General features: G+C 41.0%; 2 protein-coding genes across 4 annotated transcripts in view; one reads left to right on the top strand and one right to left on the bottom strand.

The window, feature by feature from the left end:
* The first annotated feature begins 137 nt into the window (after positions 1-137).
* Positions 138-6,963, top strand: SDHD (succinate dehydrogenase complex subunit D, integral membrane protein). 2 transcript variants are annotated; one of them, XM_014949596.1, is made up of 4 exons: positions 739-870; positions 947-1,051; positions 3,172-3,316; positions 6,291-6,963. In XM_014949596.1, the coding sequence occupies exons 1-4, from the start codon at positions 813-815 to the stop codon at positions 6,454-6,456; spliced, it is 474 nt and encodes a 157-aa protein (XP_014805082.1). In that variant the 5' UTR covers positions 739-812; the 3' UTR covers positions 6,457-6,963. The 2 variants fall into 2 exon arrangements, with proteins under 2 accessions (XP_014805083.1, XP_014805082.1); XM_014949597.1 differs by lacking the exon at positions 3,172-3,316 and having other exon boundaries at positions 138-870; positions 6,291-6,424.
* Positions 6,964-7,104: 141 nt separating this feature from the next.
* IL18 (interleukin 18) overlaps positions 7,105-15,129 on the bottom strand; it is an 8,354-nt gene continuing 329 nt past the window's right edge. The window contains exons 1-6 of one of the 2 annotated variants that reach the window (XM_014949598.1): positions 14,772-14,903; positions 11,732-11,805; positions 10,739-10,747; positions 10,076-10,213; positions 9,153-9,298; positions 7,105-9,020 (exon numbers count right to left, since the gene is read on the bottom strand). In XM_014949598.1, coding sequence (XP_014805084.1) covers positions 8,805-9,020; positions 9,153-9,298; positions 10,076-10,213; positions 10,739-10,747; positions 11,732-11,798 — 576 coding nt within the window. In that variant the 5' untranslated portion in view covers positions 11,799-11,805; positions 14,772-14,903 and the 3' untranslated portion in view covers positions 7,105-8,804. Of the gene's footprint in view, positions 9,021-9,152; positions 9,299-10,075; positions 10,214-10,738; positions 10,748-11,731; positions 11,806-14,771; positions 14,904-15,129 lie in introns of those variants that run through there. The other variant, XM_014949600.1, reaches the window with a different exon arrangement.

Below are 15,129 nucleotides of genomic sequence, written 5' to 3'. Positions count from 1 at the left end.
TCATTGTTTCAGAGTAAAGCCCGGGGACAGAGCACAGGCCTGAGAAGTCTAGGTGGTCCTTGTGTTCTCCCTGTGCCATGTGTTTCTGCCTGGTCAGACCAGGTGGCTGTGAAGGGCTTAGAGGAGAGGAAGGAAGGGAGGCTGGAGTGGAAAGCAGAGAAGTGTATTGCACTGGTATGACTGTTGGGATTCAGCAACCAAGCACAGCTCCTGCTTTAGCCTACACCTGAACAAGGACAAAAGTCTTGATGCCCCTAAGTCCTCATTCCAGGTCCCGCTTACTTCACTTGAATGGCTTCAAGTGAAAAGCCATTCTCTACCAGCCCTTCTCTGCTGGCTAATGCCAAAGACTCAGAGAAAGCACTACTGCAGATTCCACTTGCTTTCAGCTGCCCACTCTTATGGCAGCCACTTCTCTGCTGGTCAGTCGTGCGATAACAACGCAACTGCTTCACCTACATCACAGGAAATGCTCAAGAAGGCGTTTACTTCTTATAGCATCCCTCGGACAAAGATTCTTCAGTAGCAAGCGTGCCTGGATCCGCTGTGGCCATTGCTGTGGTGCTGTGGTGCTGTGGATTTTACGGTACGACCTAACCCCTCCGAAGCAGCGCTGCTGCTGTCCTGAGACGCCTTCGTGCAGCCGCTGCTGGCTTGGGGGCGGCCCGGAGGTCGCCAGCGCGGGGTCTGGCCGTCGGCGGCTCTGCCAAAGGCCGCCATTTCGCCATCCCGCCGCCATCCCGGAAGCGGAGGGGCTGGGGCGACACCGACTTCCGGTTCCGGTGCGCGGTGCCCTTGGGCGGCTGGGGACGATGGCGGCGTTCGTGCTGCTGCGGGCGGGACTGGCGCGGCCCCGCGGCGCCCAGATGGGTGAGTGCCTGCCTGCCGGCCCCGCGCCCCGCCGTCCGGGGCCGGCCCTGACACCTCGTCCCCCTTCTCTCCGCAGCTCTCCTCGGGAGGACCCTTGGCCGCCGCCCGGCGGTCCTGGCGGCCGTCGCCGATCGGAGCGCTCCGGCCCGGCAAACCCACAGCTCCCCTCAGCAGGGCCACGGTACGTCCCGCCCGTCGTTCGTGGGGCTCTGTGTGTTTATGTGTCGGGTTGTATGTGTGTCTGGCCGTGGGGGGGCTCTCCTCTTCCCCGAGGCCGGCACCGAGTGCCACGTTTGTCAGCCGGCGCTAAGTCGTGGTCGCCCCGTCCTCGGAACGATTTCTCTAGCCAGACGGTGTGTTCTTCGTGTGCCCGTTACACCCACGTCTGGTCAGAGCTGCCGATTTTTTTGACCCGTGCATGAGATTTTAAATGGTAGGTGTGAGTATCCAGGGGTGGGAAAAATGGACGCAAGGCAGAGTAGTTTTTCTCGGGTGAGGTAGGGTTACTGGTGTTGCCAGAATGCACTACCATCACCTGCGACAGTACTATTTTCAGTCGGTAGCACGGCTGTTGATTTGCAGTCTGCCCGGGTCTCATTTAAAAAAAGTGTACTTGACTTTGCACTGCTTGAATTTGAAACTGACGTTTGCAATGCCCCTATCAAGCCTGCGAATGCTGCAAGTCTTTAAATGAGAGGTTAACTGAATGCTAGGCAAATCTCATCTTACTAATAAAGGTGGGGGTTTTTTCGAGTGTGGAAAAAGGTAGAAAGATTTTTAAAAGAATCATAAGATTTAATATTTCTTATGTTTCAGAAGCAGTAATAACGTAAAAGCACTGCAATTGTGTCTTCTTTCTTGAGCAGTAGAGCTTCTGATTCACTGAGGTTAATCTGAGAAGTCTGATTTGCATGCAAAGAGCATTTCTTAAATTGTTTTTTCCTCTCTCCACATGGTAAGACTACACAGAGGTGATGAAGGATAACCATGCCAAGACCAAGTTCTGGTCTGTCAGTTGCACAATTCAATATGAGAAATGTTGTGACTGGAGGTTAAGGATGTTCTGTAGCCATTACAATGCAACTTAGAAGTGGAAAGGATGAAGAAACACTTGTAAAAGAAATTGGCTTAAATACAGCTAAGCCAATTCCTTCCTTTCTATTCTGAATTTCTTATTAATAACAGACCTCATGCATGTGCTATGAGGTGTTCTTAACTGTGGAATTCTATAGGGACACCTTAGTAGTCCCTAGCCTAGGTTCCTTTTATGTTTTACTTCACATGCTTTGCTTTCCTTATCATGACATTTTTCTAAATTTCTTTCTCCTTGCAAAAACAAAGAAAAACCTATGTGTTTTGGTTTAGATGGATGGATAATATCTATGTGTTAGGTAAGCCCTTTCAGGATATTGTATTATAAAGGTAATTTCCCAGAGTCAGTACTTGATGTTTTTAGCCTAGTCTGATGGTGACATTCTGGTCCAGGGTATTGCTTGTGGTGTTTGGGTTTTGGTTCGCTCCAGAACTTTCTAGACGTTTTGGGTGGGTTTTTTTGCCTTCCTAATAGTATTTGAACGCTTCTAAAAAGTAAGAGTTGGTTACAGAGCTCCCTAACTGATATTTCTATTTCTAGAGTAATCTGTTAGAGGGTTCAGATTGTTCCCAGCTGAGTATCAATGGAGGACTGAAATCTTTTGGCCTCAGGCTACTTTTAGGCCATATATCACTGTGATGGTCCGACAAGTTTAATCTGCTATTTGCAGTTAAAAATAACAATATTGGCTCCTGAGGAGAACTGTGCACAGAGTTATGATGTACTGTTCACTGCAACCTGTAGGTGTGTCCATTTGGATCTCAAAACCATTTATCAAAAGGTGGGAGTAGTAAATAGTATGTAACAGTCAGGAAATCCACTGGACAAAAAGGCTTTGCTTTCAGAGACAGTTCTTTCTGTAATGGTTGACATGGCCCTTAGTCCTGAACCACAGGTTGTGAAACAGGACTGGTGTTTGCTTTGACTTTACCTGTTGAGCTTCTATTCTTTTGTAGTAAAAGAAGCTTGTCTTTTTTTAGCAGCAGCAAAGAGAGGAATATTTAAAATAAACCTTTTAGACATTGTAAAATAGGTATATATTCTATAGCAGTAATTCAAAGGCATCTAGGTTTTGCTTGGATGAAAGCTTAGTAATGAGGCTGGAGAAAACACATAATTGTGTGGTGCTGATCGTGATGATGTATCTGTTTTTAAGGTTACAGCAGTTTGAACAGGAACTTTGCACTGAAAAATACTTCTCCTTCCAGGCAGTTCCAAGGCTGCATCTTTGCACTGGACAAGTGAGCGAGCTGTCAGTGTCCTCTTGCTGGGTCTCCTTCCTGCAGCCTACCTGTATCCTGGACCAGCTGTGGACTATTCACTGGCTGCAGCCCTCACTCTCCATGGCCACTGGTAAGCACAATAGGTCCCTCAGAATTAAGAGTAAAGTCTGATAGCCTTTGGTCTTAAGTCTGTATATGGCAGTAGTTTCCTGACTGATTTCCTGATCTAGTATAAAAGACCTGGAAAGAGATGCAAGCAGAGTCCTTACTCTCCAAGTTCTGTGACAGTCATGATCTTTGACAAGACTAGTTGTTTCTTGGTCTTCCTTTGTCACAGCATTCTTTCAGTCAGAAGGCAGGATACATATTACTAGTAAGGAATCCATAAACATTCTCTAGTGTTCTTCTACATAGTATCTTCCCTTAGGAGGACTTCCTTTCCACTGCATGTGTAGAATCTTGGGTGTTTTTATTTTGTAGAAGAATCAATGTTGTATGACCAGAGGGAAAGGAAACAAGACATCTGTATAAATCAAGTTGTTCTTCTCAGGTTCTGTGCCGTGGGCTGGCTTTGTACATCTTAATGGTGATGAGATTCTGCATAATAAAGAGTTCATATCAAATATTCCACTGAAGAAGCCGAGACCTTGATTCCTGGGAAATGGATGCTTGCTCGTGTTCTTCTTAGGTATAGTTCTGCTGTGATCTTTAATGCGAGTAGGCTAGATGAGACTAGTTAGGAGTGCGTGGTTGGCCTCATAGGCAGGATTTACATTCTTGAGGAGATATTGGTCTGTAGTTTCTTGTCACGGGAATAAAACTTATAAACAACTTCACAGTACTTTGGGATGCCAGGTTTTCTTAAATCTCAGTTTACCCTTACAAAGTTGTACGAGGGATTCTTGTACTTTTTCGCTGACTGGGAGCTTTTTCCCGAAAGCCCTCAAATCTAGTACGGAATCAATCTGAAATGTGGCTATCCTTGAGTATACCACACAGAGCTCTTTCAAATATAAAACACATAAACCTAAGCTTGCCTGCCTGTGCAGCATTTCTTCACTTGTTTGGTGTGTGCAAGTTGGTGCCATACTAGATGTGACCATGTGGGGAAATTCCAGGCAATGGAAGAGGTTATTGCAGGTTGATAAGTTGAAATGGGTTCTCTAGATGACTTTCGGTGTCGATGCATGCACATTTGATTCTTCGGTGAATGTCTCTTGTTGACAAGGGTCAGGATTGGTCATACTAGAAATCTTTTTTCCATAACCACATGGGGACTTCCCCTGTGAGACGGATGTCATGTTGCTTGCGTTCATCTCTGCTGGTAACTTTCATCAGAGTGAATTCCTCCCCCACTTCTGTGGGGTTTTTGGTCTCTTTTTAAGCTGGAACATTTTGACAAGTATTAAACTCTTATCTTGCAAAACGTTGTCTTAAAAACTTAAAGCTGTTCCTACGTAGGAAAATTCTGCTCCTATACTTTCATAGGTATTCAGTGCTAGAATATCTTTAAAAGAAAAAAGATCATTTTCTTGCCATAAACATTAATTTGATCACTGTAACAGATCAAATAATCCCTCTGATAGCTGATCAGAAACTGCAGAGGAGTATTGCATATATTTTTGAGGGGTTTTCTTTAACCTTTTGGTATGTTTTTCCTTAGGAAATCTTGTCCTAAAATATGTTGGAAATAATGCTTCAGGTAGTTAGGGGCTTATCGGTCCAAACACTAACCTATCAACAGACTGACTCAAGATACCTGAAGCCATGCTTATCTTGTACAATTTTTGCAGACATGTAATGAAGATTTCCTCCCCCCCCGCCAGTGAAGTTGCTGTTTTGTGAGCTAGATTGTGTATTTACCACACATCAGCTATTTCTCATAATTCTCTTCCTTGTTCTCAGGGCCACCGGTCCTTTCCCATGAGGACTTTGAGTGAATAATTAGCGTGCTGTTAAGTTACACAGCAGTTTTTCTGAGAAGTATTAGGATGGCTCATTTTTATTGTGCCATGCAAAGAAAAGATCTTGCGACAATCGCTTATCAACACTACTGTTGAAGGGCAGCCTGTGAGTGAGTATGCTGTATCTTTCTGCACTTTGGAAGGCTAGAAGTGTGGATAAATGCTACTTGCATGCCTGACCTTATTCCACTGTCTAATTGTAAAAATAATTTGAGAGTATGCCTTGGACTGCTTCTACTTTCTGCTTGTCTTCTGTGTTTCCAGGGGTTCCTTGCACCCCTTTTCTCACTTTTGAGATCTTTATGGTATTAGAACTCCATCTAAGTGAAACTGAGCTCAGTGTTTACTTGCAGTGGCATCTGCTGCAGGACTTTGAACCTTGCTAGGTCCTTAGAGTGTCTTAATTTGTAGGGGACAAGTCCTTCAGCGTAAGACTAGACCAAGGCAAAAATTCTAGGAAGGAATGTGTGGCATTAAATAGGGTTCTCTTTTTTTACCAAGTTGGCATTTGTCATTGCAGAAAGCAAAAATTGTACTTCCACGTTAGTTTAATAGCACCCTCTGTCTTCCTGTTGATGAGTAGTTTAAATCTGGACAAGAATTCACTTCCAGTCTCACAGATGTAGAAAAAAAATATAGTATGCTAATTTTTTGGTTGCCACTATTTTCTAATCTAAATACACATCTTGGAGTCTTCTGTACATTTGTGATAGTGGCTGAGACCAGATAGTGGCCAGAGCCACGCCTTGCTGCCCAAGCAAGGAGCATATTTCCTTTGGTTTCTTTTCTTCAGTCCTTGGCAGTCAGCTAAGCTGCCCACTGTTTCTTGGAGGCAGATTCTACATATTCTATTGTTGAAAGAGCTGTGCTCAACACCTTGTTTCCACAGTACCATTAAGAAAACTCTGAGCCAGTACGTATGTTTTTAAGACTGTATGTGGAATGTTGTTTTGTTTTGTTTTAAATGGATACATCTTCTTTTTGAGTGGGAACTGGGCATTCTTTAGCAAAGGTTGATAATAGTGGGTGAAAAATTGATGTGTTTGAGCCATCTTAGTAGAATGCTTACATAAACTGGATGAATTTCAGTGAGGAATGCTCTTTCCTGATTGCAGCTTTTTTCTCCCTCTTACTCTGTAGGGGTCTTGGACAGGTTATAACTGACTACGTCCATGGAGATACACCCATTAAGCTGGCCAATACAGGTCTGTATGTACTGTCAGCCGTTACCTTCGCTGGCCTCTGCTACTTTAACTATCATGATGTTGGTATCTGCAAGGCTGTTGCCATGCTGTGGAGCCTCTAAGATGCGACTGAGTCTCTGACAAACATGATTGTTCACTGCTGCCTCTGCGTCATCGTATTTTTACCAACATTTAATGCAAAACAAATTAATAACCAAGGGTCTATAGTAGGTACATGCTGCAGCAAGTTCAGAGCTCTTCTTTTAGAAATAAATAATCCAACAGCAGTAAAAATGTTAGAAAAGAAAAAGTAGACTTAAAGGGGATAACGTCCAGGTGACAATGGGGTGATTTAAGCTGCACTATAAATTAATTACATCAATGACAGACTTACATAGCTGAAGGTAAACTTCATTGTAATTGCAGCTTTACTGGGTGTTTTTCTGTTATAACTCTTGTTTGGTTTCCTACTTTGTAAAACAAACTTGTGGAAAATTGAACTGTTATTTCTGACATCACAACAATTGAACTGTATGTAAGGCACGCTCTGTAACTCTTTGGACCCTAAAAGTTGATGTAGAAAAGGGAATACTTTTTTCTTAATCCATACAATAAAGAATTTACAGAAATTGTGTGTGTATACTTCTGAATAATTTCTACTACTTTCAGGTTACTTACAGTGTTTTCTCTGCAGATTTTGGGTTGATCCTTTTTTTCTTTTAATAATCAAGTTCAAATACTAATTCATACTATTACTCTGCAATACTTCATTTAGATGTTAAAAAGTATTTTTATTAAGTATTAAGGACAATACATAAAGAAGGGGCTTACACTTGACTTCATACAAGAGTGATGTCCGTTAGAAAAATACAGGAATAATTGACTTAGAGAAAAAAGACTTTTGCAGATTAATTTTAGGAGCTATAAATAGCATATGGCTTTCATATTTTCCCTGGAATCTGTATGTTCATCTGCAACGGTTTTTTGGGGGGGGTTGTTTTCTAAATAAACATTGGTACACATTTTCCTGTGTGATTGAAAATACAACAAACATACCCTGTCATAGCTTGTCATGAGCCTGAGGCAGCATTCTCTCCTGTGTCTTTAGGCCTCAGGGCATTTTATGGGGGAAATGAGATTCTGGTTTTTAACTTTCTTCTCCGTTTTATCTTTTCTGACTTTCATAGTAGTAAGGAGCGGTTAACTGTTTCCACATTCTAATGGTACTCCTATGGTACCATTAATAGTAAGAGGAAGAGAATTGTTTGTTACCGTCAGTCTGATTATGCAATAACCAGAATGAGTAAGTTGCGGTTTGAATTCTGTAAGACTTTCTGATTTGATTTTATTTTTTTAAAATCTGGATTGGAAGTTTTATTTATTTATTTATTCCTGTAACCATGGAAATACCATGTAGCTGACCACTTCTGTGTTGCTAATCTTGTGGTCAGAAGTGAGATGGTTGCTTCTGTCTCACATGGTCTGATTTAATTGTCAATGCAACTTTTTTTTTTTTTGGTTATAGTGAGGAAGATGCATGTGTACAAGTCACTGCTAAGTACCTCCAAACAATCTGAGCATGTATTATGGAAAGTGTTTGACATTTCCTCTTTTGAGATGAAACACAAGGTGCATCTGGATGTGGTATTTGTTTAAGATACCTTGTGTGAGAAATGAAGTGTGTGAGAGCTCTGGGAATGTAGTGGCCCGGATCTACAATATTAGGGGCTCTCAACTCTGACACCTATCCATTGTGGTTTTGAGGCAAGAACTAAAGGTAATGATCACAGCTTTCTCTATGAACTACATGTGTTCCCCAGTCAAGCACCACCCGTTGAAATTGATTCGGTTCCATGTAATTACTATTAACTTTTGTTCTTAAGTATTCTTAATTAATTGTTCAGTTAAGTTAGCGGTTTTCTCAAAGATTTCCAGTAAGTTAAAAATTGTCTATTGTTTCTAGTTCAGTTGAAGGCAAGAATATTGCTGTGTAACTGAGATTGATGAAGACGCTCGGGAAATAATCTTGATGCGAAAAAGTAATCCCAAAGTCTTTATTGGCCAGGTGCATGGTCTGCTTATGAAGTCTGTTATTTTAAGCAGTTTTCTCTCCCTCCCCAAAATTGGTCAACTTCATCTGAGACACCTAATTCTAAAGCATTCAAATGCAACAGGCAGGAAATATTTTTAGGCATCAAACTATACAGGACTATGTACACATGCATATTCTTGTTTCTTCATAGTGTAATTCTCTTTTATTTTATCTGACTGGAAAACATTCCAGTGCTGCTTTTTGGCAAGAATTTGCATTTATTTTCCTTTTTAAGATGCTCATTTTTGTACTGACTTATGATAGTTAAAAATATAAAACTGACTTGCCTCGGAATAAGATTTCTTTTCTAAAAAGCCCAAAATATATTTTAAGACTGTTGAAGTATGTCATCGGTTGTGACTTTCATTCTGACTTAAGTTAGAAACTTATCTTCATGGTTTCATCCACTTCATCTTCTCTTGACAGTTTCTTTAGAATTAATTTTCTTAAGCAGCCTTCTTCCTCAAAGGCCAAAAACATTCCTTTTTCCAGTGAGTATTCAAACTTAAATGCTCTGGAGCTACAAGATGTAAATGTCTTTTTGAAAAAGATTACGTTGCTTTCACCAGGAATGTCTACAGGAACTTCTCCTTCCTGAAGAAGAAAAAGGGAATGGGTTAGTCCTAGGACAAAACATGAGCAGGTTTGTTTCAGCTCACACAGGTTTGAATTCTTAATTTTGCCTGCTACTTATATATACATAAAGTATGCAAAGCAGATACTTACCCTAAATCGGACTATCGTTTTTCCACATTCTTTCTCACAGCACATGTAATAACTTTTATCTTCTACCTGGACACTGAATGCAACAGGCATCCCTGCTGAAGGTGTGGTAGTTTTGTAACAGTGAATGTTGAAGTGCATTCCATTGCCTAAATAGAAATTGTTTGTTAGTAAGCAACTCAGGAGAGGGCTGCAGTGACTTAACTGTATTTTGTCATGCCATTCTATTGACTTCCCAGGATACTCTTCCTGACAGGAGAGTCAGGACTTGAATTTTTATGACTGCTGGTAGCACATATTTGACTTTCTGCAATCATTCGATAACCAGGATTTTGAATTTGCAACATAGCACGTGAAGTTGCCAGTTAGTACACGTAGGATGTTGAAATCGTTTTACGTCTATGCTTAAAGTGAGAACTGAATTTATAACAGTCATCTGTAAATCAGATTATATCTGTATATATGTGATTGTACATAAATATGTTCAACAAATAGAGTTCTAAATGAATTGCTGAGGCCTCCCCAAAAATCAAAGCCAAAACCATAAGTACATTGTTAACTACTGCTGTTATAAGAAAGTACAAGTTTTTAGTGCTAAATACATTGTCTGTTTAAAATGATTTTTTTGTAATCCAACAAAACACAAAATCCAACACACAAACAAATAAAGGGTTAAGAATTTAGTTTGTGATCAGAGCTAACCAGAAGTCTTAGCAGCCCTTTTCTGCATGGGACATCCTGCAGGCCTTAGTCTAATCTAATCCATTACTAACACAAGACACAAAATTTCGGGTCTCTTAGCTTTATTCTTACAAATCTTTACTTTCAGTCTCATCATTTAGAGTCAGGGATTATAAAGAACAAAAGCACAACTAGAATATAGAACTAGTGCAATGGTTATAGTATATGTTTGGAAAATGGCATACCAGATCTCATCTCCTGATCTGTTACATCTTCAAAACCTGCCATGTTTAAATCTGGTCGAACCACAAGCAACTGGCTATTTACATTTCGAAGGAATTTGTGGAGAGTTTTTTCCTTACAGAAGGCATCACATTCCAGCCCTGTAGAAATATTAAGCAGAGAAGGTAAAATATTTTAGCTGTAATTGCCTCATATCTTAACAGTTCGCTACGGGCTTAATCTTGTCAGTCAGGATACTGGGTGAAGTAAATTCTTAGAATGGCAATCTCAAACAGAAGGGAGGCCACGTCATTCTTTCCACCTCTGGCTTGTGGTAATCCAGGCAAGAGAGAAGGCTCTCCCAGAATACAGCAATCTGTACTTATAAGTAAGAGAAGATACTATATCTGTTAAGAAGCAACAGTTCTCTCTCTTGCCCAATAGTTAGAATTGCATTGAAAGGCCCTTCTGTTAGGGAAGCCACTACCCTGTACCTTAGGAGGAAATAAAGCAACATCAGCTTTAGACGGAGAAGGTGAGCTGCAGTTCTTTTTTTACAGTAGCTGTTATCACTTTGAAAGCTTGTTCTCCAAGGCACACAAAGCATTTGTGGGTGAGTAAGCATGCGCAGGTTAGTTCAGGTAAAATTGATAATGAAGTTAAGAAATTATGAGCTTTCACCTTACCATCGTCATCTTGGTTCCAAGTAAGCAATGAAAAAAAGGAAAGAAAAAACAACATTAAGTTCTACCCCCACAAAAGAAACCACTTTCTAAACAGTTTTGCTCTGCAAGACTGGAAGCCAGCCAGCCACCTACGTGTTTCCAGTTGTACTCCCCAGTATCACTAGCTCACCAAGGTAAGCTGATCTAACTACGAGGTGTATTTTGTGAGCATACCAAACTCAACAGAACGATGAAACCACCAGTCATTTGAGAACTGGAGTTACCACCAAACCAAGAGGCATGCAAAATATTTTAGGGTTACTTAAGGGTGAGCAGTTCACATCAGTTTAAGTCTATAACAAAGGGTTAAATGGCATACAATTTTTTGCTTTCATCAGCGCCTTTATTCTAAGTGAGCCAAAGGATGATAAACAGTCGTTTGCTTCTAAAGTCCAATTGCTTCTAAAAAAGAGACGGTTTTCTAACTAACTTTATCCTGTAAGATTGGAAGTTTTCCACTTATTCCAACTCCACGGGACAGTATTACAACCCTTCTGAGTGTCTTTTATGGGAATGTATTGTATGAAGCAACAAATATTCTGCTGAATCACATACTTGGCTAACAATACTTCCAACTTAAGCTTTTGGGAAAACTAGGCAAAATCAGACTGAGAAAGGAATTGTTTTTAATCAGTATTCGATCAAAAAGAAGTTATTCAATGCTTAAGGTGTTCAACAATAATATGGTACTGACCATTCTGGGACAGCTGTCTCAAATTCAGACTCTTTTTGCAGTGAATAGCCTGGCTCCATAATCTAAGTACTATCATTTTTTTAAGTGGGTGGGGATTGTAACAGCTTTGAGGATTGTTCAGATAACATGGAGGGAAAAAACGGGATTCCACAAAACCAGGGGTGCCAGCCCAAGGAAAGGATTGAATTGTGTATCAGCTTTTGATCTTCTATGCAGAAAAAAGAAACAGTGTGCCTCTTTCAGCAGTGGGTAGTAATTACCTGCAAAATAGAGGCAGAAATTTTCTCCAAGTTGAATTGGACACACAAGAATCTCTTCACAACTCATCTTCACTCTGCCAAAAAACACGTGGAGAGGATTCAGAGTTAAGAACAATGTTTCTTACTCTACAAGGCAAGGGAGTTCTTGGGCTAGTTCTCTGGTAGCGCACGATACTGTAATAGGGCTGGCATGTTTCACTACCTGTTAAAAAATTGCTTTTTTAAATAATCGTTCTCCTCCTCTATTGTCTTTTATCATTATTTAGAACATACAGCATCCTCCAAGTTCTGTTATTTTACAAAACTCTTCATTTTACATGATGTTACATGGGAATAAATAGTAATTCATTACCATTTTTTTCTCCTAGGAGAATCCCAATAAGTAGCTCCATGAACATACTTAATCAAATTAGTTCTCTCCTCTTGCACCTGTAAAAATTATCTTACTATCACATCATCATTTGATTTTCTGTTTCTAATTTTCAAATAAGAAAGTGACTAAGACTGGAATAAGCACCCTGTTACTGCCCATTAAGCCATAAAAGTTATATTAAGTCTACACAGACTGATCTTTCCATCAGTCTTCTGTAAAAGACAACTTCTAAGATCCAAAACTTTGTCCACCTTTGACTGCTGCTTGGAAAGGCCCGTAGCTTTTGCACCTTGAGCTGGAATTGTGTAAGTTCCTAGGGAAGCTGGGATGTAGTTTATTTTGCAGTAACAATTATTTGCTTATCGTGTTTTATTTTTACTTGGATTGAATTCTGAGCTTGATTTTACAGCTGTTCTCTTTCAAGAGTGACATAGAGAAAAGTGAAAAAGAAAAGATGTATTTCCCTTGGGAAAAACAATACTCATTTTACCAAACCCCCCAGAACTAACCATTAAAAGCCCCCAGCTTCTGCACCTGAGAAGTTCCAGCCTGTTCTACACACTTCAGGGTAAATTCAAAACTAGTCCAGGGCTGCACTCTGCCTTTAATGTCAACACACGAACCCTCCAAGAGCTCCAGCTTTGTTCATATCCTCAGCCTCATGCAGTTAACAGCCAGACAGGTAAACTTTATTATTTTTTAGCTTTCTGACATACTGAGAGTATGGCACAGTCTCAGTCTGTTTAATGTATAAAACAATGTCTATGTTTAATGTATAAAACAAAAGAACAGTGGTGGTCATATATTTGGTATGCCCAGTCCTTCTATTGTAAAGTTTCTGTTTATGCTGATATATCTGAACGGACTGTATTGCTTCACAGGGCACAGATGTCTCCATATCTCCAGTTCTAGCTGTGCGCCAGGGGGAAAAATTACAAAATAAAACAAGTTATGTGGAGTCACCCATATTGACTACGACTTGCTGATGGGATGGTTGCCATTGGAAGGAATAATTCTAAGAAACAAGCACTAAAATATTTTTATTTTAAAACTGATGATGATATAATCTTCAAAATTAAAATAGCATCTCCTATCTTTAAAGAAAAGTGAGAATAAGAATAAAGGGAATTGTAATACAACAAAGGAAGATGTGGCAAAGAATTTCATTCTTTCTCTTTTCTGCCAGTAAACAGCTTAAAGTGTTCTATGCCACTAATTTTGTGAAATGCAGGTTGTCACTTTCCTTCCTATTTCATTTTGGTCTGTATCTCAGTAAATTTTTTGTTCATTTTCCTAAAATGCTTTCTGTGTATGAATGTTCTTACCCGATTTCTTTACATTTTTAGAAATAAAGGCATTTTAATTTCCAAGAATAACAACTAGCTACTTTACTATCCGCAAGATCTGATTTAATTGGCTTTCTGAGTGATGTAAAATTTTTGGCCAGATGCACAAAGTAACATGCACACTGACACTCACCATCACTGCATCTAAGCTTTAGAAGCCCAGCGTCTGTATCAAGTCTTCAGCCTGGAGCTACGTGCCTAGCCTCTGTGTACAATGCACGGGAGGAGATGGTCATAGCAGAACTCACAAAAACTTGTTGATCAGACAGTATCAAATAAAGCCAACAACAGTGACGGTAAAAACACTGAAGTCACTTTTTGTAAGTAGTCTAGAATATGAAGTGCTTCATTCAAACCTACCAACTCCTCTCAAGGCATTCTTTCCCCTTGCACTAGCCACAAAAAAGATAAACATAAAGAATGTGTTAAAGCTAGGCAAACAATGGGAAGAACTGGCTCTTGCACTGGGATTTTATTGTGCAGTCAAAACATTTGTCTTACTTCCAAGACACTTTTTCACCACTTGGACAAGACTTACTAGATAAAGCAACTGAGCAATGCCAACTTAAGTAAGTAAGTACACACATCAAGTGTGGGAAATTACAGTAATTTCCTTCTCCCTCTGGTAAAGCACTTTGAAGGATGTATTCACTGAATTTCACTGAATTTTTAGAGTTGGAAGGGACCATATAGATCATCTAGTCCAACTCCCCTGCTGAAGCAGGATTGCCTAGAGCTTGTCAGAGCATGTTACTCAGGACGGCATCCAGGCGGGGCTTGAAAATCTCCAAAGAAGGAGACTCCACAACCTGTTCCAGGGCTCTGGCACCCTCACCGTGAAGAAGCTTTTCCTCATATTTGAGTGGAACCTCTTATGTTCCAACTTGTGCCCATTGCCGCTCGTTTTCTAACTGGCAATCACTGAAACGAGTCTGGGTACATCTTCCTTCAACCCAACCTTTAGATACTTGTCAGCATTAATAAGGTCTCCCCTCAGCCTTCTCTTCTCCAGACTAAAGAGTACAAGCGCTCTCAGCCTTTCTTCATAAGGGAGATGCTCCAATCCTTGAATCATCTTCGAAAGTTTTTTTTTCTCATCCTTTTTTTATATGGTCCATAGTTCTAGCTGATCTATGCAGAAGAAGCATCCAGGTTGATAGCAAATGACTGCATCTTTCCTTGCAAACATGCATACCCAAATCTTTGAAACAAAATACCACACCACCAAACAGTGCATGTCTTATATGACATGAAGTAAACCCAGAAGTCAAGGACTTCTCTGTTGTTCTAAAGAGGAGGGGAAGGCATAGGCAGGACTTACTTGTGAAGGATTAAAGGAAAATGCGGCCCTTCATTTCAGAGGTAAAACAGATAAAACGATGCATAGTTGGACGGTTCGATCTTTTACCGAGCAAGTTTGAAAGGCAAGGCAGAAGCTCAAAGGAGTTTTTAGCTGACCGTCCCGAGGTAGCGTGTACCCGCCTCGCCTGCGGACACTCGGGGACGCAGGGGAGAGAAGAGCCGGGCCGCGCCCCTCTGGGCGCCTGTGCGGGAGCGGAGCCCGGGGCGGAGCGGGAACCGCGGTGCGGGGCCCTCCGCCTAACGCGCTCCCCCCCGCCCGCTCCTCGCCGGGCTCTCCCGGAGCCTCCGGCCGCGCGGCCGGGGCGGGCGGGCGGGGG

Source organism: Calidris pugnax, unplaced genomic scaffold, assembly GCF_001431845.1.
Source record: "Calidris pugnax isolate Ruff unplaced genomic scaffold, ASM143184v1 scaffold180, whole genome shotgun sequence".
NCBI classification, from domain to species: Eukaryota; Metazoa; Chordata; class Aves; order Charadriiformes; family Scolopacidae; genus Calidris; species Calidris pugnax.
Note: the sequence above shows the minus strand (reverse complement) of the source record. Positions and strands in the feature narration are given on the sequence as shown.